The sequence below is a fragment of the Amphiprion ocellaris genome, chromosome 11, assembly GCF_022539595.1.
Source record: "Amphiprion ocellaris isolate individual 3 ecotype Okinawa chromosome 11, ASM2253959v1, whole genome shotgun sequence".
Classification (NCBI taxonomy): Eukaryota; Metazoa; Chordata; class Actinopteri; family Pomacentridae; genus Amphiprion; species Amphiprion ocellaris.
Genome location: NC_072776.1, coordinates 6,377,205 through 6,399,162, shown reverse-complemented (window position 1 = coordinate 6,399,162; position 21,958 = coordinate 6,377,205). Strand labels below are relative to the sequence as shown.

The 21,958-nt window shown below is 38.5% G+C and overlaps 3 protein-coding genes across 4 annotated transcripts; 1 reads left to right on the top strand and 2 right to left on the bottom strand.

The window, feature by feature from the left end:
• Positions 1–1,440: 1,440 nt before the first annotated feature.
• Positions 1,441–9,418, bottom strand: cfap91 (cilia and flagella associated protein 91). Its single transcript, XM_023284711.3, has 17 exons — positions 9,239–9,418; positions 9,075–9,151; positions 5,441–5,589; positions 5,211–5,291; positions 4,996–5,052; positions 4,734–4,906; positions 4,452–4,629; positions 3,773–3,930; positions 3,515–3,664; positions 3,272–3,405; positions 3,088–3,192; positions 2,914–2,985; positions 2,650–2,796; positions 2,346–2,567; positions 2,099–2,247; positions 1,913–2,004; positions 1,441–1,675 (listed from the first exon to the last, which is right to left on the bottom strand). The coding sequence occupies exons 1-17, from the start codon at positions 9,324–9,326 to the stop codon at positions 1,467–1,469; spliced, it is 2,241 nt and encodes a 746-aa protein (XP_023140479.2). The 5' UTR covers positions 9,327–9,418; the 3' UTR covers positions 1,441–1,466.
• A 2,206-nt stretch (positions 9,419–11,624) lies between these two features.
• Positions 11,625–15,754, top strand: si:ch211-214p13.9 (cell surface glycoprotein CD200 receptor 1-A). Of its 2 annotated transcripts, XM_023284716.3 has the most exons (7): positions 11,625–12,004; positions 13,085–13,120; positions 13,724–14,029; positions 14,387–14,656; positions 14,790–14,886; positions 14,979–15,021; positions 15,127–15,754. In XM_023284716.3, the coding sequence occupies exons 1-7, from the start codon at positions 11,935–11,937 to the stop codon at positions 15,193–15,195; spliced, it is 891 nt and encodes a 296-aa protein (XP_023140484.2). In that variant the 5' UTR covers positions 11,625–11,934; the 3' UTR covers positions 15,196–15,754. The 2 variants fall into 2 exon arrangements, with proteins under 2 accessions (XP_023140484.2, XP_054871053.1); XM_055015078.1 differs by lacking the exon at positions 13,085–13,120.
• A 1,316-nt stretch (positions 15,755–17,070) lies between these two features.
• Positions 17,071–20,160, bottom strand: si:ch211-214p13.7 (uncharacterized). The gene is made up of 4 exons (XM_035954808.2): positions 20,033–20,160; positions 19,266–19,285; positions 19,117–19,154; positions 17,071–18,831 (listed from the first exon to the last, which is right to left on the bottom strand). Exons 1-4 carry the CDS (start codon positions 20,050–20,052, stop codon positions 18,643–18,645), a joined length of 267 nt encoding a protein of 88 aa, XP_035810701.1. The 5' UTR covers positions 20,053–20,160; the 3' UTR covers positions 17,071–18,642.
• Between the last annotated feature and the right edge of the window lie 1,798 nt (positions 20,161–21,958).

Genomic DNA, 21,958 nt, shown 5'->3' with positions numbered 1-21,958 from the left:
TCTAGTGGTAAAAAAAATTTATCTCTCCCTTAAGAAGTAGTTCTATCAAAAGCTATTTATTAATAAATGTCAAAATGTTTTTGAACCATACTGAATTTGTTTGACGGTCAGTTATTGAGTACATGCTGACGCTAATAAAACTGCTGGATTGCATTTTTTCCCCAACTTGTCAACAAGTTTGTATAGGTGTCTAAAGATGTTTTTGAATTTTTGTTCTGAAAATCCAACCTTTCTGTGAGTTTTTGTCCTTGCATTCAGTCAACCAATAATTTTGTGGGCAATGGTCTGGGCCAAAAATGCCAGGGCTGACTTTTTTGCCCCAGTCCACCCCTAGTGTGGCATGATCATGTCAAGATATAAAGAGCTCGGTTCAAATCACTTCAGTGTGCTTCACTGGCATGAATATTAGGTCAATAATATAGCCAACACATCAAGCATAGTGCAATCTGAAATAAATAAATCTAAAAATATATACAAAGTGAAATAAAGAATTGAAATAGTACAAAAAAAGCAAGTGAATAAAAAAATAGAGGAAAAACAATGAATACATGTTGTGTGTATGTGCCAAATATATAGCAGGCCTAATTGGTGACCACCTTATGAAGTTCATTGAGAGAATGCCAAGAGTGTGCAAAGCAGTAATGAAAGCAAAGAGTGGCAGTTTTGAAGAATCTAAAATATTAAACATGTTTTGACTTATTTCACACTTTTTTGTTTACTACATAATTCCAAATGTGTCCATTCATAGTTTAATCCCTTCAGTGAGAATCTACAATGTAAATAGTCATGAAAATAAAGACAAACCATTAAATGAGAAGGTGTGTCCCAACTTTTGACTGGTAGTGTATATCGAAAAAAAACCCAACAACTTCCATGGATTGCACTTATTTTTTCACATCTCTGGATAAAATTACTGCAGTCTATCAACAGTCCTCCAATAAATCATAACTTCATAGAGACTGCAATGTGTTTTTTTTATGTGAGTGTTTTAGAGAGTTGTTGGTTCAACTTTGTGATACATTTGGATGCTGTATAGTTTGTGGTACTGTTATAATTTATTGTTTCACAGTTAGAGATGATTGTATACAACGGATAGATATGTGCATTTCTATTATAGAAACATTTCTTTGTTTAGTGTAATACAGTTAAACAGCACCACTACAGTGGCCATCCATTTGAATCAACACTTCTCAACAACACAAACTGGATCAATCTGACGAAGGAAGGATTTATTTCACGATTGTTGTATTTGAGAGCATTAGTTTTAGCTGTATGTACATCATACACATCAAGGTGTACGATAATGAAAGAAAGTAACTTATGTTATAAGGACTGGAGAACATCTTTACCGTTGGGGAATTTTTTTTTCTGTGTCAACAAATCCCTCTGTAAAAATCTGTCAAATAATGACAAACTTTAATAATAAGACAGTACATCAAATCACACAGCAGTATATTTTTAATATTTTAGGACTGTCTTTCCTCAGGTTGAGTGTGGTCCTGCTCTGCTTCCTTTCCCTGCTCCACTTGGCTGATCATCTCCTCGACGACTTGACTGGAGGCTTTAATACCAGGACAGGTCAACTGTGAGGCTCCCGGAGTACTAGGAAGGATCCCAGAAGTCCCCTGAATGATGCTCTGAGCTGCCAGCAAGTGTCTGTGCTGCTTCTGGTGCACTGGGCAGAGCAGCACCAAGAAAAAGTATTAAGATTAGACACCTGAGGTAAGATTATGCCTTTATTTTGTCACTTACGTGGCATATGCCTTTGTTTTTGTTATTCTAAGTCATGCAGTGCTATGAACAGGCTTTTACTTGTTGCTACAAATATTGTCAACTCTTTCATTTCTGGTAATGAAAATCTACTCTATGAAACCAAACATGTGCATACAGTAGAACAACAAATCCTTCAAACCTCTTTGCCTGAAGCTGGTCTTCTGGCCCTCTGGGATAAGGAAGCTGTACACCAGCTCTGACACAATCTCCTCTGACTGAAGATTGTTCCGGCTATTCACACACACAAATTATATTTCTCCATTATTACTGTGGGCTTGAATTTCTGCATACAAAGAGTCGACAGACATACTGAGGTGTCCGTTACCTTTCTTCCATGGCATAAGCAACGTCGTTGACCTCCTTTGCCCTCTTGTGGATCTCCTCTCTGGCCTGCTGTTCGGCCACCTGATCCAAAGTCCCCAAGATGATGTCCTCCAAATACAAATCCACACTTTCCTGGTGTACCTGCACCACCTAGGACACAGTGTTGAGCAGAAAAACCATGATCTTCTCGCCTGCACACATGCTGTTATAGTTATTTACTTTGCAATGTACATACTGTATGTACATACTTGTTTAAAGATCTCATCTTCTTCTCTGAGTCTACGCTCCTCCGCCTGTCTCCTTCCACTCTCCTCAGCCTCCCGTATACGTCGTTCTCTCTCAGCCAGCAGAGTAAAGGCATGAATCCTGCGCTCCTCCTGGAGACGAATCAGCTCCTTGGACCAAGTGTCAAACAGCTGTCCTAGCTCTGCATCTACCACACTGGCCTGAGATGCCTCCTCTCGACAAATCTGGCAAGAAAAATAGAAGGTGTAGTAAGACTGTTTGAAGTTTGTAACATTGTAGATGTGTGGCCATGCCTGTATATTCTACCTTGTGTCTTTGGTTGTCTTTCTGTTTCTTCAGGTTCATTATGAGGTCTTCATCTGCTTTGTGTTGCTTCTGCCCATCTTCCTGCAGGGCGTGGACAGACCGCAGCTCCTGGATGAGATCCAGATGTTTCTCCTTACCCTTAAACATCTGTAATACAAAACACAGACAGAAGTGAATAGCAAAGTGCTTAAGATAAGAAGGACAGGCAAACTTTTCAGTAGTACTTCAGGGAAATAAAAAAAAAAAATCCCAGGATGTCCAGACCTCATATTGGACGCTTCTTCCTCTCAGTACTTTCTGTAAATGGATTACTGCAAGCTCGCTCTCCTCATCCCCCTAAAGACAGATATGTAAATCAGTTAACAAAAAGGACCTATGGTGTAACATACGTAAGATTAACAAGTTACGAATCAGTTACAGTTAAAGAACCCAGCTGACCTCTGGTGGCTTCTCCACTGTGGGGGTGACAGGGCGAGGAACAGGTTTCTCCTTTTTGACAGGAAAACGCAAGGCCTTTTGCTTGTTCACCTCCTCTCTCAGGCCCTGTTGAGCCAGAATTGCTTGTCCGTCTATATTTGAAACTTAACTTACATGCTTATTGAACATATTTTTTCTACTTTACCCTGTATTTCTCCAACAATTCCATGGCTTTGTCCACAGGTGGCTTGATCACAGGTTTGATGATTTTGGATTTGGGTCTTCTCACCGCTGACTTGTGGACCGAGGCATTGAGACTTGCCTCTAGCTCTAGCAAGCCTATGATTGACAGAGAGTTAAAAATGACCTCAACAACCATTGTCTCTGAGATTCTATAATGAAAATTAGCTGCTTAGTTTTACTTGTTCAAAAGGGTTTGGATGCAGACCTTCATATGTGTCTAAGTAGCAGCTTTTTAACTCATTGTTGCTGGTGTTCTTGTTTGTATGTGTCTGAAGGGAATATATCCGAGAATCAAAGCTACGTCGCTCCAGCTTCCCCTCGACATTTCTCCTCTTAGCTTCCAATCTTCTCAGTGCTACAGTTAAAATAATGAAAAAGGAGAGACAAGTGAGTGAAACAAAGACTAGATTATTACACTTAAGATCAAAATGTATTGGTAAAACAAGGATGGTGGTTGTCTTACAGCGGGCGTAATCATTTTGGATTTTTTCCATCTTGGTCTCCTTGACTTTTTGGTGCTTATAATATATCTGTTTCAATCTCTCATTTGTGACATCTTTCTGAGCCTCATCTCTCTGCTTCAGCTGGTCCTTCAGCACAGCAAGACGAGCCTCTTGCAACCTGGACATAATCCACATAAAGTTGCAGAAGGACCTTTTTTGCATGGTGAAAACTGAAGGTGCATCAAAGTGTGGTTTTCCAGTATTACTTAATAGGGCAAAACCAACAAATCTGGGCTACTACCAAAGTTTGCACACACATTACACCCAAGAAGTATATGACTGTGGGATGGAAGAACTTCAGTTCCTTGTGTCAGCATACACTCACTCCATTTATAGCGAATGATGCATGCTGTTATTTACTATTTTCGGCTACTTGGGGACAGCAGAAACAAGCTATTGACACAAAACTGAAATTAAGTTTATCATAAATGTATCTGATGAGAGCAGCAAATGGGAATTGAGACAATGACAATTCAACCCCTACTATTTAACATTATTTGCTCAAGATGAACAGGTTGCCCAAGTTCAGCCAAATATTGTAGCAACACAATTTTACACGAGTAGTAGTTTACTTCACTATTTCTGTCTTTTTTCAGTTAGAGATTTAAAAAAAAAAGTTTGAATAGCAGCACCACCCACTTCTGGATTTCTCCTTCTCTGAAAGCCCACTCTTTCGCCTTCATTTCCACCACCATGCGCCTCCTCTTGTCAAGTTGGCTCAGGTCACTCAGCGGAGGAAGTCTGGCCTCCCAAGCTTGTTTGGCACGTGTTCGCTCGATCATTTCCACTTCTGCTAGGCCTGCAGGGAGACCACGACCTGTGGAAGACATAATACACATAAGGTGCAGGTAGACCTTTTAGCTGCACAGCAGGAAGGCTTTAACAATATAATATAGTGTAGAACAGCTAAAGATCTTGTACCCCAAGACAACGGTGCCAGCTGGAGGAGTTTAGAGGCAGTCGTCCCGGGTTGCACCACATACTCCGGGCTGTATGGATCTGTTTGTGTTTCGTTTTCCCTGTAGTCTGTCTGGACGCCTACAGTGACGTGAGTAGGCTGTTGCACCACTTTCTTTACAGTTACCAAGTCTTCTCTGAGGTGACACAAAGAGAGAATGCGGCTACTGAGCTAACCAAAAAGGTCACAGCAAAACCAACAACCTGAAGAACCCGTTGAACTTACTTTGGCAGTGCAAAGATTACATCCGGGCCAAGCTGCTGTGCAAAAGGAATCAGAGGGCTAAAGTGGGAACAGAATAAATCACCTATGTGAGAGACAATGTCAGAATTTACAGAAATCTGTACAGCACAGCTTTTATCTTATGTCAGGAAAAGATGACTTCTGAACTGTATTCCACCAGAATCACAGTATCAGTTTTGTATCCTGTCAAATCAAACCGTTTAAAGTATTTCCAGTTATCAGCTCCGGTTACATGACACTCCTTCCTTCTCAGCCATGCCTCAGCATTTGGATTAAGTCTGTTAAGAAGAAGATAAGAATCACTCAAACAAACTATTAAACATGTTAAAGAATACAATTTATGTTTGCAATGAGTAAAAGATTAAAGCTTGAATTAATTCAGTTCAGTAACTGTTGCTGCCTGTTAAAATTGTGCGTGTTGTGTTACCCAGCCAGCTGCAGCAGCACCTCTTTTCGCTGTTCTGTGTGGCCTCGCCATTGGTGATCAATAAAAGCTGGTACTGGTTGTACAGGATCCAGTTTAACAGTAAAGCGCGGCTGGTCACTGAACATAGATGCAAACTCAGGCATTTTCCTCTGAGTAAGGCAGAGAGAAACATATATATATATTTTTGTTCATAATTTAACAGTAACCTGGAAACATTAAAAGTCATAGGTCAGAGTTTGGCCACAGAGAGACTTGTGCCTAGAGCAGAGGTGTCAAACATACGGCCGTGGGCCAAAACCAGCCCACCAGGGGTGTCCATTATGGCCCTCGGGATACCTTTGCAAAGTGTAAAAATTACAGTGGAGATATTGTAAATTTGTAAAACTGTACATTTTAAATAATTTCTAGACCTTGACATGTTGTTTTGATCATAAAGTAAAATACTATATTCTTCAGTTCCAGATACCTGTAACTAAATGTTTGGTGCTTTTGTAGACACATTGTGATCTGTAAGTTGTAATACACATGTGTAAATAATACACTGAGGCATAATACTGTTGAAACTGAACTTTTTGTACAATTATTTTTCTTAGAAAATTTCAGGTTGTTCATAATGTTTTGTAAAAACATAGTTCATTAAATGTGAACATTTTCAGAATGCACTGTTTTGCACTAAAACTGTCACAGCCACAGCTTAAGGCTGTGGCTGTGGTAGTACTCTCTCGTCCTCCGGCCCTGCTTTCTCTCTCTCTCTCTCCTAGGTGTGTGTGGCGTGAAGCTGGCGGCAGGTGTGGCTCGTGGCAATCAGCAGATGAGGTGCAGCTGGGAGCCACCTGATTGCTCACTCTGGCTTCTACATAAAAGCAGACTTCACCGTTGTCTAATCTCCAGTCAGTGCTGGGAGTAGTGGGGAAAACAACAGCCTTACTCCTAGAATGTCAACACCACCTGGAACACCTGCCCCTTCCTAATTCCTCAGTTGCCAATTCACCAACTCTGTGTCGAACATCTGGGAGCAAGTGAGCTGGATGAAGTCAGGCCCTAGTTGGACTTTTCCCCAAATCAAGTCAGCTAAGTTTTCGAGCCCTAGTAACACCAGACTATTTGTTTATGCAGTTGTTTTACATGTAGAATTTTCCAATTAGCGTTCCGTGTTTAGACTTCTGTTTATTGTATTTTATGTTTAGTGTAAAATAGCCATTAGTCTTGGGTTTTGTTTCAGGGGAATTCTGTAGTCTAGGCTTTTGTTTAGTTTAATATTTTTGAGTTGTTATCCTACCTTGGTTATACCATACGTGTATTAATCATAGTTTCAGTTTCTGTATACATGTAGTTATACCTCCGACCCTCTAGTGGGTATAAAGCTCCATTCCATCTTTGATAGTATTTTTATTTCCATTTCTGGGTTATTAGTTCGGGTTTATATTTGTAGTTTGACTTTTGTTGTAAATGAAGCATTGTAAAAATGTTTATTCTGTCTGCTCTTTCATTTCCTTCTTTTGAGCCTTTTGCATTTGCCATAACAAAAACAATGGGAAATATTTCAAGTTGTGGTTATTTATACATTATGCTGTGATTTCACTAGTCCTGCCTACTTGAGATCAATTTAGGCTGTATGTGGTCCCTGAACTAAAATGATTTTGACACCCCTGGCCTAGAGGATGAGAAGTAAACAGAAACATATTAAATTATTACTTGCTTGTGAGTCATGCACATCATTCAAAACATGAAAGAATACAGTCAACAAAAATATAAATGCAGCATGCAGATTTTTTTTTTTTTTTTTGCTGATTTTTGCCTGAAATTTAAGAATCTAGTATCTATTTTTTCCATTTGAAAAGGGTTACATTTAGACAACTGCACACCAAAAGGGTTTGAGTTGTTCAGTTGGTGATTAATTCAAGACTACTGAGTTAATCCCCATCCTGTCCTGGTCATGTGTGGCTTTGAAGGACTGATCAGACGGTGTCAAAGATCATACAGGCACTCCAGTGACGAAAGACCATCTTAAAATGGCAATGTTATTCAAATTAGACAATGACACAGATGATGAGAGGCAGACAAGAATGGGCTGTTGGCATGCTGGATGCTGGTATGTCGATTAGGTTTTCCATAGAGCAGGCACCCATCCCAGCTGTAGACTCAGGTTGAAGAGCCTGTGGAGAGGTTGACACAGTTGTGCGGTACAGTCTTTAAGCAGACTTGGACACACACCATCTGGGCCAGCTGCCTTCCCAGAGCATAGTCTCCCAAGCTCCAACATCAGCCCTGTCTCTGTGACAGAGAAGGTTACAGGTGCTAGAAGGGAAGTGGCTGCAGCTGTGGAGATGCGTAGGAGAAGAAGGAGCTATAGTGGGGATTTCCATATGCTAAGAAGGAGGGGCAGCAGTGGAAGTAGTTGTGTCAAATCTGTTGAAGAACAGGTTGAGTTCCATCACCCACTATTGGCTCCCTTTTCTTTTTGTTATGTCCAGAGATGGTACTGATTCCTCTCCACACATCATGGATGTTGCTGTGTTGAAAATTCCTCTCTATCTTCTTTTGTATTCCATCTTTGCCATCTTCAGTCTTCTTCAACTCATGTTGTACTTCTTTGAGCCGTTCTTTGTCACCATCTCTAAAAGCTTGTTTTTTCTGGTTGAGGATTGCCTTTATGTCGCTTGTGATCCAGGGTTTGTTATTGGGGAAATGGCGAACAGTTTTTGCAGGTATGACTGTGTCTCTACAGAAGTTGATGCACTCAGTAAAACAATGAACCTGTCTGTCAATGTTCATACTGTCCTCATCTGTCTCCAGCAGCACATTCCAGTCTTATGATTCAAAGCAGTCCCTTAGAGCTTCACTAGCTTGAGGAGTCCATCTTCTGATTTTGACTTTAGTTGCAGGCTGTCTCAGTACACAAGGTTTGTAACAGGTCTGCAGATAAACCAAGTTATGATCTGACCTGCCCAGTGGTGGTAAAGCAGTAGCTCTGTAAGCTTCTTTCACATCGGCATACAGCAGGTCTAGGGTTTTATTTTCTCTGGTAAGACAGTTAAACTGTGTAAATCCAGTCAGGTGAGAGGAGAGGCTGACATGATTGAAATGACCTGATATTATTACAGTGTCTCAGAATGGTGAATCTGTATCCTAGCAACAGTATCATGCACAACATCACACGGAACCAAGTCAGTTGCCTTGTGTGGGATATATACAAGTATTGTTATATGACTGAACTCCCTTGGAACATAATATGGCCGCAGGGCAACTGCCAACAGTTCAATATCTGGACAACACAATTTCTCCTTAACAGTTACACGTGAGGAGTTACACCATCTCTGGTTAACAAATAAAGCCAGACCCCCTCCTTTCTTCTTGCCACCAGCTTTAGCATCTCTGTCTGACCTTATGAGAGTGAAGCCAGGTAGATTATCATGCTTGAACAAAATTGTGTGCATTAAACCTTAAACAAAATAAAACCATAGTATATCATTTAACCCAACATAGCATGCCTTTAAAAAAAAAAAAAAAAAAAAAAGAACAGCTGCTAAAATGGTTAACATTTGAGAAAATACTCATATTTGACAGTTACATCCCTCTCTGATTACCAACAGAAGCGATGTTTTTCTGTAATGCATGTATGGGTGTAACTCACTATTCGGTTCTTCGAGGTAAAGGCTTTGACGTTGGCCCTGGCGTGGTCTGCCTCCGATGACACCGTGTAAACCGGATCTGTGGCAAACAGTTCAGTTAATGCTAACCGAGTCAGCTAGCAAGTTTCCACCGTCACTTCGCTTTAGCTTTTCTACATTTACTCACCATACAGGTGGTCATAAGCACGCTCCCGTCTGACAACTTTACCGCCGTCATTTGTCTTAGTCATCTTGTGGTTGACAGATGTGCTCATTTTCGTAATGAAATGGAAAAACACATTTTTTCCTCCCTTAACCAACGACAGAGAAAGCTAAGAACTCTGGGGTATTTACTATTGTATCCATGGAGACCGGAGCCTGACGGAAGTGGGAGGAGTCATCTCCTGCATCTGTTCAATTACTGCAGACGTCAATAGATGTAGTAATTTAAAAAAGTAGATTTTTATTTTAACAATCACATTTTTAAAGGACTATTGTATTTATTTCAGAGGCTTTCACTTCATAAGGCCGCATTTGTTTATTTATTTATCAAAAATCCTTCTTCTTATAAAAATACAATTATCCTGAGCTTGTAGCTGAAGCAATAACATATTTTCAGAATAAAGATTTTGAATTACTTAATTGTCCAATGTGCTCCCCAGAAAAATATCAAATTTAATAATTTTGTGCTAACAATTGTGATCTGTCCAATAATTTTTGAAACCCTAAACTTTGGGCCACATGTGTTGAAGAGGCTGTAACTCCATTCAGTTCCATCTAAACTGATCTAAACCCACTTAAGTTAAATATAAAAGAAATTGCTGATGCACAAAACTTGAGGAATAAAAAAAAAAAAACAAAAAGTGGAACCATCCTAGCACTTAAAGTCTGGAGTGCGTTTGTCATTTCAGTTTGTGTGTATTTTTTCCTCTACCCTTCAGAGCATATTTTTGAGGAGCTAAAAAAGGTTGATTTTGACATCAACAGGAAGTCGGTTTTATCAAAGGGAAACACTGCATGCATGTGCGCACACACACACACACACAGATGCACACAATGTGACACACAGGGTTATGCTTCTCCCCCTTAAAGTCCCTAATCAGCTTTTTTATTATTTTTCTTCCCCCTTTTGGATTTCGATATTTGGATAAAACAGCTGACTGAAGCAGCATTACTTGACGGCTGGCAGGTTTTGCAATGTCTGTGGAAAAGCTAGTTCCCTCCCCAAGTGTGCCAGCTCACTGTCAGCTGAACTTCTGCTACCTATATGTAAAATAAACACTGTCTAATATTAGATTTCATAAAAAGAAGAACTGCTTCTGCCTGCTGTTAACCTAGATTCTTGCAGATGGTGCTTCCTCACATGAGTGTTCTTAAGAATTCTCAAACCATCCGCTCCTACGGATTTTATGAGGGGATACAAATACGTCAAGTTTGTTTAGATGGGAGTTGATTTATGTGATTGTTCGAGAATATTTTTAATGACCTTTTTGCAATTGATGGGTATGCATTGTGTGTTTCTGTTCATGTTTTTTTTGTTTCCAACATTCACAATCAGACTGAAAGTGCAAACAAGAAAGGGAAAAGCTGCGTTTTTATTGTTCATCCGCCCTTTCTGATTTTAAATGGGGCAGTTAATATCATGGCTCATTGCAAGATGTGCTGATGAACCACAAACTCCGCATTCAGCTCGCAGATCTTAACCACATTGACCGAAATGACACAACAGATGTGCTGCTGACAGTTTATCTCTGATGTGCAAAGTGGGGATGGATTCAGTAATAACGCCTGCACCCACAGTAACTGCAGTTAGGCAGCTGTGCACTGTGTGAGCATTCATCAGCACGATGTTCTTACACGAGCAGATAGGACACCACATTACACCTACTCAGCAAAAACAATATCCTCTCTGAAATCTTTCTGTACAGGTAAAATGAGTACTGAGCAAAATGTTGCAAAAACTCATGCAGTCAAATACAACAAAGCTAAAATAAATCTTACATTTATGAGAGATAATGTTTTTTTTTCCTTTTTTTTGCTAAACTGTTTTAACGAAGTATGGACATTTCCATTTATATTCTCATGTTCTGTCACGTTTCAAATAAATCAAGAGGACAGACTAAATGCTAGAACCAGAAGTAGAACTTGTCTGAGTTGCAGTGAAAACCGAACATTATGACCTTTAAAAAGGGAGTGAGTGCTACTGAGGCCTTTAGTATTGCACCAGATTTCATTTTGGTGAATGTATTCCTGGTTGTTAGGCATTTATACAGAGAGAAACTATAAACTATTGGGTAATCACTGTTGAATGTTGAAATTTGTGAAACAAGTTGTGAATAAATGTTTTGAATTTAACCCTAAATGTTTAATGTATACCTTAACTTCCGGAGCTGCACAGTTTATACTTGCTTTGTGATGTTTTCTGGCTTCATGTGGTCTTACATGCACTTTGAAACAGGATGATCATGTGACTGGCAAGAAAGGAAACTGATGCTGTGACTTATCAGACGTCATCCTGTCTGTGCGGGAGAAAAAGGCAGATGTTTCAGTGGAAAGCAGCTTGGAGTAGGGGGAAGAGAAAGAAGAGGGGAGGGATTTATGTGTCACACTTCTTAGATATTTCTTTACCACGAAGCGGTGTCAAGGATTTTGAGTTTGTCTGAATGGAGTGGAGGAGCTGCTGCACTCAAACTTGATAGACGTAAATACTGCAAGTAGAATCGTACATGTCAGGTGAATGATAGCACAGGAACCATGCACGTTGGTTTGATGTTACTTTAGTCAGCATTCAGAGCTGGTTTAAGGGTTCAGTTAAACACTAGACTTGATGTTTTATGGTACGAGAGGTAACTCGTTTACAGAGGATCCTGAAGACAAGCAAAGATGAGAGACGTGATGTGGATTTATATCGTATTTACCTTCTTGGCTGAAACAGCATGGAGCCTGGAGAAAGGTTTGAACATTTTAACATTTTGCTTCTTTGTTGTGGTTTCAGATTTTGTTGCGCCTTGATATGAAACAGTTTTTAACAAAAACAAGTTGTTCCCTAAGGTCAAAAACCTCCAGAAAGATCATGATCTTGTAAGGAACATCTGAAAAAGTAATATCCGAGCAAAGTCATATTTGCAAGAATTTAATGGAGTCATTTTTAGACTTTACAAATGTGTATTGTCATTTTTAACTTTAAATGAAATATCGTGTGTTGTATTGTCAAATAAGGGAAGCCACAATAATATGATTGGTTACTGTGCAATCGATGGTACTTGGAAAAGATGTAAACTGTATGTGTAGGTGGTTGACCAACCAGAGATGAAAGCAGAGTGAAACAGTTGTGATGTGACTCACAGTGTGACAGTCTGTGGAAAGAGAAAACATGAAGGTGGGCAAGTGAAGGAGCCGAGAGGGGAAAAAGTTGGCACTTTACAGATGCATATGAAGGTTGTTTCATATTTTCAGAATGAACAAGCAGCGCTCTGCCACTTGTTCCTGTTGTGGAAATCATGATTTCAGGTCAGGGTAACGGTATGATGCAGCTTTTTTCCAATGTAGGGTCTCTGCTCGAGAGCTGTGGTTTTACCACCTCGCTGCGTTCACAGTGTTTCGCCTTCACACATCAAAAGTAAACAAATGTCAGACCCCAGAAAACCCCTCTGTAAGCATAATACAGTGAATCCTAAATTCCAAACGTCTTCTAACTATATAGGGAAGACTGGTTGGTGAAGTTTTACAATGAAATGTCACAGCTTTAGCTAATGCTTAGAGTGTGTTTGTTTCACAAAAGCTCAAGAAAGGTGCAGTTTTTCTAGTGGATATTTCTTATGTAGCCCTGCTGCAGATTGGTTCTGTCAGACCAGCTTTAATCACATCACTTTACACCTTATCTAACTAACTAAACAACTACTAACGGACAAGCCACCTGGTTGCTGCTCTGCTGATTGAACACTTTAGAATGAAACACTCATTGCTACTTACTGCATGAAGAAAATCACAGTATTTTACTAACCTTTTCTTTACATCTACCTCTGTTTCTCAGAAAACCCTTTTGTGAACACCACCCTGTCCCCTTATGGTAAACTCTTTTTCCTGTTTCTTTCCAGCTTCTTTGCATTTTGAGTGAAATATTAAATGCATGTTAAGTAAGGCTAGTAAAGACATAGAGAGTGAAACACTACAATATGCAGGAATCCTTCTCATTGGTTATTTTAGCTTTTATACACTTTTTTTTTAGTTGAAACACAAAGAATCAAAACGTGCTTTGAATCAAGTTATTTTTGATTAAGAAATATGTAGACAGTTTTTATTATTATAGCTTTTGTCTTTCTGTAGAAAAGATAAAATGTACTTTTGGATTTTCTTAGTCTGAGTAAAATTTTCGCTTTCCATCTAACAGCTTAAAATGTAATCAGAACTATTTTAGGAAGTTTTCTCCCGGATGAAGTCTGATTCATTTTATAAATGCCTTTTATCCTGTCACATATTTCAGTTTTATTCCTGAACTTAATTCTGTATGTGCTATTTATAGTTTTATTTTTGTTTTATGTGTTAAATTAAATCGGTGTTTTATTTTTTGGTGTCTATTTTAGTGGATAATGTCCATATTGTTTTCATCCAGAATAAACTCGGGCCATTCAGCAAACCAAAAATAATAATACTGTGCTCTCTTTTCTTTCAGTGAAAAGAAATACATCGTTCAATCTTGGGAGCGATGGTAACCTTACATGCAGCAGTAAGCCATGGAATGAGACATTGTTTGTTATCTGGACTCTAGACTTGAAATACAGAAAGTGTAGAATTTCCTTTAACAATGACGGTCGAAGCGAAAACTCCTGCAATGATGGCAAGTCTCTCCGAAACACATCCAGTGCTCAGTCATACCTGCACATCCCAAACTTCTCTGCTGATGATATAGGGCTCTACAAATGTGAATCGGTTTACACAGGAGGAAATGAAAACTATGAGATCCTCGTAGCTATCACAGGTAAGATATCATTTTAGATGGATAAATTCTTAGAAGATGTGTTGCACTCAAGTCATACTTTCAAAATCTGATAAAACAACTAATTTTGGTTACCTCTAGTTACATATACCGACGCAGATATTTAAAATTTTAGATATCCAACTAATTTTTTTGAGCACATAAATGGGACTAAATTAGTTTTCTGTTGCTTGGCAAAGCCTTCAAAAAGGGACATTTGAAAACTATGACAAAGGAAAAGTACAACTTTTGGTGTGCAAGTTAAAATGACTTAATCTGACTGATTATTGCGAATACATTTCTTGTGATGTGTTTGGGAGGCCATACTGTATTTCTCCTGTTTTGTCTTCCCTGCTTCAGTTCCTCCTCAAGTATCCATCCGGTTAGAGCGTAAAGATAACAAGATGGTGGCAGTGTGCAAAGCTGAAAGAGGAAATCCTGCTGCCAACATTAGCTGGAGTCACACAGGAAACTTCTTGCCTGTGAACACGCAGCATGACTCCAATGGATTTTTTACAGTAGAAAGTCATCTGGAGCTCCCTGAAGGCATGGATATACAAAATCTGACCTGTATCATCAGGCACCCATTATTTGAAGAGGATAAGATTCTGAAACCAAACTCCCAAAAAGGTCAGACTGCTGCAGACTGGATAGCATAAGAAAAAAAAGCACAGAAGCAGAACGTTGAAGTTTTTAGACTTGTTCAGTGTTAATTAGATGTTCTGTATCGTGTTGTAGTTAAACCTTTAATCTCTCACTGCAGCTAATTTTCCATGGCTGGGCATACTCATTGTGGTGGTAGTCACTCTATTTTTGGCGGGATTCATATTTTTTGCACAGAAGAAACTACTACCGTTAAGGTAAGACATTTGATTTAATAAAAAAGTCGCCACTTTCTAAGCTATTCTTGTTTTTGCTGAATCACTGAATTTGTTTGTGAAACGTTTGCCAGGCCATGCAGACAGTCACACAGATCACCATCTAAAAATCCACGGGTGGGTCATTTTTCCTGTTTGTATTTTATAGTTCTGTGTGTGTTTTACTGCACCTTGTTAAGTTTTGTTCGTGACACTTCACTGTTTTTTCTTTTTTTTTTTCAGTTGGAGGATGTGGAGGAAGTGGAGCCCTATGCTAGCTACATTCAACGTGTGAACTCTATCTACAACTGATCTGCAGATTGATTTGCGTAATAATTCTGCACATGCATCGACTGCCTAAATGCACTTGGGTCTTGGTGAGAAAACTGAAGGCTGTGAAACCGAGAACTGAAGAAATAGTAAAGAATGAGGAGCGTCAGATCAAAAGCTTTCGATAGGAGAGGGAAGCCTCTCGGTATGAATCTGTCCTAACAAACCTTTGCTGGGTGGAACAGGGGATGTACCTGAAGCCGTGCACATGCTACCCACTGCTCCATCTGTGGGCGTCATGGAGAACATTAATAATTATTACTACAAATGCAAACTGCTGAAATTGAAAGGATCGCATCTTGAGCGGGATGCAGCATGCACAGAACTACAGACTTTTGATGTTGCTGATGAAATACAGCCGCTGTACATATGTATGGTTACACTTATTTATAAATGTACTGTATAGAGATACTCATCTTTTAGGGAGGTACAAACACCAAGTGGAGAACAGATAATGTGGAAAAAAATTGGTGATCTATTGATAATGTTTTAATTTGTAACCATGTTATTTTGTGTATTAAAATCCATTTAAATGCTTTGATCTCTTTTAAACTTAATTCTAAAGACATGAGAAAAACACTAATGAAAGTAAATAAAAATGACAAAACATGAACACAGATTCAATTCAAAGCTGTGTTATAGAGAGAACCCAAACACTGTTCATTGGGTGTGTCAGTAGTTACAAGAATGAAACACAAAGTCTAAATGGCACTCAACTGCTTTTCATTGTGGCTGCTATTTCAAAAGATTGTGTTGAGTAGACTTTTACATCTTTTGTTGATTTCCAGCAAAAATATAACTAACATTTTGTTGAAAATCCCCTTTGTGGCACCTGTTTGATTATTATCAGCAATGAACCATTCGAAAAACAAACAAGCAAGAAAAAGAGTGGGGTATGGAACAAAAATCTTAGTCACTGTAAACACATTTCCGAGAAATGAAATCCTGCCCTCTACTGGTGGACATCAGCACAGTCTCCTATTGTGCTCATGAGCAACAGTCTGAGTTGAGATATCCAATTAATATGAAGTGTTTTATTAGTGTTAATATGTACTTGAATGAAGAAATGCTGTAAGGTCTGCCATATTTCTAGTCTGTCCTATACCACAAAGCTGGTGCCATTTAAACAGTTTTCCTGTTTATGTTTGCTATGAGGAAGTCCCTTTCTCGTGTATAGCCAATGTAAATGGTAGAAGATAAAAGCCATGGTCCTCTTTGTGTGCAAAAATGTGTCTGAACTGTTCCAGTCTTAGTTGGACAATTCAAAAAAGTATCTTACACAGGAACAATACTTTGCAACAAAAATATGTCTTTAAGACTGGAGGATATACACTTGATTTGACTAAGACTGCAGTTGACACCTCATATTAGTCACTGCTAAACTTTACTGTTTTTGCCCTTGTTTTAACCTTATTACTTAGAATGGAAACATGATGAAAACCGTGTACTGTACCTGTTTACTAAGGCTTTCAGTTTTTACTGCTGTGGTGTTCATTTCAGTAGTTAATAATGAATAGTAGATATGTGAGAGGAGACCTTGATACTTACAAGTGTCAACCAATTCTTTCTGTATGAATTCTGCTATTGAATTAGAAGCTGCGGCAACTATAATCTGCCTGAGCATCATCTCAGTAGTTTTTATTTCTGTATACAAAAAGGGGAAACTGTTTTAGCCTAACAAATGTATTTCTGTCTACATCAACATGACTCATTTGGATTCTCTTTAATATGGAGAACGCATTAACATGATTTCCACTGTAAAGCAGCAGCCGACAACGTGACAAAGACATTACTTTTATGACCTCTTTTAAACATTTTAAGAGATTAGGTTGAGATTCTAATAATGAGCAAAAGCGATGTGCTGTAAACATTTAATCAATAAAACAAATCAATTAAACTACACTGAAACTAAATCAACTTACAGTAAATGACACTATTCTACCCTTTCTTACAGATCCAGTCAAACATATAAATAATTCTGTCAGATGCATCAATGTACACACACAAAAAAAACAACAAAACATGTCAATTCTTTAGCCTTGAACATATGTTTCTAGCATATTCAGGAAGTGTCCGGTAGTTCTTACGAATTACATGCTGTGTAAATTCATATCATAAATTTGACAATGGCACAAGTTCTATTGACATTTTGGCATTTCATTGTGAAAGTAGTTGTGCAATATTTTAGGTTTGGGTTTACTGGCATTGTTAATAAAAGGTTGATAGTTCAAGCATGAGGGTCGGTTGTGAAACTTAAAGGTGGAGCAAAGCTTTGGCTCTGTTTCAACAATGTGAACAAGCTGTTAGACAAAGATCAAAACCTTCATCTGCAATAGGAAATCATAGAGATATACTGACGCTAGCCAACAGACAGTCACCGTGCTTCCTTAGTATCTACTGTCTGTTTATGGGTTTCTTCTCTCTTCTCGTCGTTCTACCATTTTTGTTGCACATACACCCTTTGAAAGCAAAAAGAAATGAGCTTGATAATCAATGTTGGTGATTTTTTTTCAGAAGAAAAACCAGATGCCATCAAATAATTTAAAAGTTCTACGTGTAGTGGCTTTATGTCTCTCAGACATTCAGGTCAATGTGTAACTAACAGCAGTTTGTCAGAAGCTGCTGGGTTTGCATCTTTTGGGAACACTGTATTGTGTAAACATCAGCTGCATGAAAGTACTATATTCATTGTGATTTTGTGCTAATGCCACTTTTTTTCATGAATCCAGGCATGAAAAAAACACAAACTGTATAAATTCTTAAACTTTGTGCTGTATATTTTGGTGATATGGGGTAATTACCAGTCCCACACATGCTGACTTTAAAGACAAAGACAACTCGTGCATTTAGATGAATTTGAAAGTCACACTGAGTTTTCATTCATTCAGTTGATAGTAGCTGTAGCATCTCAGAAGCCGATGAATATGCGGTTTTGAAGATGTTGCTGTTCTTGGAGATGTTCAGAACTGATTAAACCTTTTTATTCCAGTCCGAACACCAGGCCCAGCTTCCTTTGACTGACTACTTCCAGGTATTTTGTTAATTTCATGGTGTCTCAGGAATCACGGAACATTTGAAAAAAAAAAGTTCATCTTCTCGTGAGTTTCTTAAGCAAAGACATCACATGCAAGTTTGTTTTTTGAGGTAGGAACCCCACAGTTGTGTTCTGGATTAAGTTACCTCAAAAATGGAAAGAAACATCTATAGACACGTCCACAACCAGCTGCAGTCGAGTGTGAATGTTCTTTTTCGGCTTTCAGCTGTGATGATCAAGATTAGATCTTGATTCAGCTGTTAACTTGACTGTTCAACTGCAAACAAGTTTTGTCATGAGACTACGGGATATTAGGCATCTTTTTCTGTTTGTGATATGATTTACTAGTCCTGCATCTTGCAGTAGCCCAAATGAACTTTTCCTCTTGTTTCTTTTTATCCCATCAGAACATAATCATCTGCACATTCCTCTTTGGACGAGCACTCGGACTCAGGGTCGGGTTGAGGAGCCGCTGGGACGTTAACTATGGCATAGTCACAATCATCGTCAGTGTTAATTCTGGCTCTTCTCGATCCTTTGGAGGTGCTGTGGTTAATGGAGGCGTATGTTACATCCTCGTTAGGCTGTCAAGAGATAAGAGACGGTCAGTCATCTTTCCTGAAGACGTGTTTCACATAATTTGAATATTTCCATACAGTGCTTCAGCAACCAGCTCACTTTTGGATGTGCTTCAGCAAACAGTTTATTTTACCACAGAGGCCTCACAATAATGCTCATCCAGTATGCAAATCTAACCTCTGACTGGGTTATCAGAAAAGCACAGAATGTCCCATGAGAAGCTCAACGTGATAACTGTGACGATATATGGGAAACAGGAATAGACAAGGTATTGATGCAGGGATGCCTACCTTATTATCTCTGCTTTTATTATCTGGTGAAAAATCCCCTGAAAGAACAATTTTGCGCACAGTTTTTATATACTATGTGCACTGAATATTATAAATATAAATAGTAATATAAATGTAGACTGTAATGGTATAAGAAAAAGGAATTTTACCTTTACTTTTCTTCTTTAGCCTGACAACAAAGCACAGTGAAATGATGAGACCCCAGTAAGGACATGGACACGTAAACAATATAGCATCACATACAGAACAACAAATATGTTAAAACGACTGAAAATGTTGATTTAATTCCCACTTTCTCAGCTTCTTGTGTCTTTTACATCATAAAATATCTGAAAATGATATCTGGAACAGCTTTTCAGAGGTGGAGGTTTAACCACCACAGCAGTATTTCCTTGACAGCTTAACAGATGAAAACTTGTGCTGCAACAGGAAACCCTTCACACAGACCTGCAACTGTCTGTAACCAAATGTCTATGTCGGTGACTAACGGCACACAGCGTAGAACTTTGCATGCATCCAGATGTGAGATCATACTAATATAAACACACACTGTAACTCACAGCAAAAGTAATTCTCTGTGTTTGAATGTATGCTGATAAAGACACTTGCAAACACCAAGTCTATTTATATCCACTGACTGCTGTTTCCTTTGCTAAAGCAAATGCAGAAGCTGATTGCCACAGCTCCAAAAAGTGCAACATCATTTCAGTTAGACAAGTGCATTTAGACTTCTTACAAATGTTATTTTTAATGACTGTTTTTAAAATGGTCATTTTAATTCAGTTTGATCTTTCTCAAAATAAAAATAATTATGTATTTGCAGCAGTTATACAGTTTAAGATTGTAAATACTACATGCTGTAAGATTACTTTGCAGCGTATGAAAGTCTTTCTACAATGCATGTCTGACAACTTACCCTGAAGTGCAGCTTCCCATGATGATCCCACAGAGTGGCTGGTTGCTGGAGAACAACCCTGAAGCCTGACACTGGAGCAGACACTGATGTCACTGATGTCTCTGCCGCTGTATCAGAATGCACACAGGTCACAGCAGCGAAGTAGAGAGAGACAGAGAGAGAGAGAGACAGAGAGAGAGGGGGGGGAGAGAGAGAGGGAGAGAGAGACTACCAAGGGCCTACTTGTTTGCTATTTTGTTTGCTATTTTGATTTCCTGTGCATGAACACCACAAACATGCACAGGAAAACCTTAAGTACAATTCAGTGAAGAGTCAGACCACCTTCATCAATCTATAATTGAGGGACTTTTGAAGTTCATGGGATGTATGTTGCATACATTTTTATTAAAAGTAAAAAAAAATAAATCATGTTTTTTATGTTCATTATGATCATGTCTTTACAAATTCTATAATTATTTATTATGGAAACAATCACTTATTTAAAAAAATTACTGGATATCACTAAAATGTCAACTACATAACTGTCTGAATTTAATAACAACCACTTTCAAATGTTAGGATTTATTTTTTAAGGCACTGCTAGGTGAACACTGAAATTGATATCACATATGAGTAATACATTATTGATATTAATAACCATTTGTTGTATAATTAATGTATGAGTTGTGTTGACCTGAATAGAGAGAGAGCATTAACCCCAGGCTCTGAAGGGTTAAATACATGATGGATACAGACAGGTCAAGCTGGACAGTTACAGCTGCACACACACACATCAGTACAAAGAGTGTTTTCACATAAACACACACACCGAAAAGACAGAGACATTGGCTTTGCTTCATGGTATATTCCTATTTCCTTATAAGGTAAAAACTAATTGCACTGAAACTGCTAAACTCAAGGTTGTTTAAGGGTGGAAACCATAATAATCCTCGCTATGAGATACCACCAGCAGCTGCATCACATCACAGCTAACAAAGGAATAAGACTGGCCCGTAGAGAGCGGGAAGAAGTTTGCAGGAGGTTCTTTTTAAAGGGTGCAGCTCCAGGTCAACACTAATTAGCTAAACAATAATAAAATGAGCTTGTTCAAAAATTGTTTTGTGTTCTTTTTATTAAGTTGAGATAATCATGACGGATGTTCCTTTATTGGCAGTATATCAAATTTTATATGGAAAATAACAAATTGTATCTGTGTCTGAGAAATCACTTTCAACTAAGTTCCCCATTACAAAAACACCCCTCAAGGAAGTGTGTTAATTCCAGATCACATGACCTGCTCCACATGATGTCATTTCCTCCTGAAGAAAAGCCTGGCAAGACTCCAAGGCTTTCTGACTTATTTAATATAAAGTAGTGTGTGAGTCAAGCGCAGACAGTGTTACTACAATATCTTCATAAATACATTTCAATTTCAATTTTACTCAAATGTATATTTAATATTTAGAAGAATCTTTCTTTAAAAATGCCATGTGGTGTTTGGGTAAAGGCGGCCATGTTGATTTTAGGCCTGAAAACAGCAAAAATGTCAACTATGATACCTGTCAACTATGTTACAAAAAGTCATGCAATTATATATTGACCCAAGTGAATCACACACAACAGACAGAACATATTGTAGTCCAAAGACTTTCAGTGAAAAAAATAACCCAATAAAATTGGTTGGTTGCTGCAATTACATTTCCAAAAAGACACATTTTGTTAAGTAATGCTTTGAGGACTATGGAATAAAATTATATTCCTCTTACTCAGTAATATCTGCCACTGGATCAACACTATAACTGTCTGTAGTGATGGATAAAACAAGGGGTAGGAAGATTTAGGTGAGCTGACCCCATGTTTGCCCTTGTTGCTGATTACCCTCATTTGCATGATTGTGCAAATTTTTCTTTACAAGCAGTATAAGGAAGTCCCTGTACAGCTGAAAGT

Excerpts from the sequence above, each read along its gene's own strand:
- si:ch211-214p13.7 (XM_035954808.2), bottom strand. The coding sequence starts at position 20,052 with ATGGGAAGCTGCACTTCAGG. Across the intron at positions 19,286-20,032 it reads ATGGGAAGCTGCACTTCAGG|GCTAAAGAAGAAAAGTAAAG; the intron begins GTAAGTTGTCAG and ends CTTTGTTGTCAG. Across the intron at positions 18,832-19,116 it reads ATAAAAGCAGAGATAATAAG|CCTAACGAGGATGTAACATA; the intron begins GTAGGCATCCCT and ends ATCTCTTGACAG.
- cfap91 (XM_023284711.3), bottom strand. The coding sequence starts at position 9,326 with ATGAGCACATCTGTCAACCACAAGATGACTAAGACAAATGACGGCGGT. Across the intron at positions 2,248-2,345 it reads AAGATGAGATCTTTAAACAA|GTGGTGCAGGTACACCAGGA; the intron begins GTATGTACATAC and ends ACTGTGTCCTAG. Across the intron at positions 1,676-1,912 it reads GACCAGCTTCAGGCAAAGAG|TGCACCAGAAGCAGCACAGA; the intron begins GTTTGAAGGATT and ends TGCTCTGCCCAG.
- si:ch211-214p13.9 (XM_023284716.3), top strand. The coding sequence starts at position 11,935 with ATGAGAGACGTGATGTGGATTTATATCGTATTTACCTTCTTGGCTGAA. Across the intron at positions 12,005-13,084 it reads AGCATGGAGCCTGGAGAAAG|AAAACCCTTTTGTGAACACC; the intron begins GTTTGAACATTT and ends TCTGTTTCTCAG. Across the intron at positions 14,887-14,978 it reads AAGAAACTACTACCGTTAAG|GCCATGCAGACAGTCACACA; the intron begins GTAAGACATTTG and ends AACGTTTGCCAG.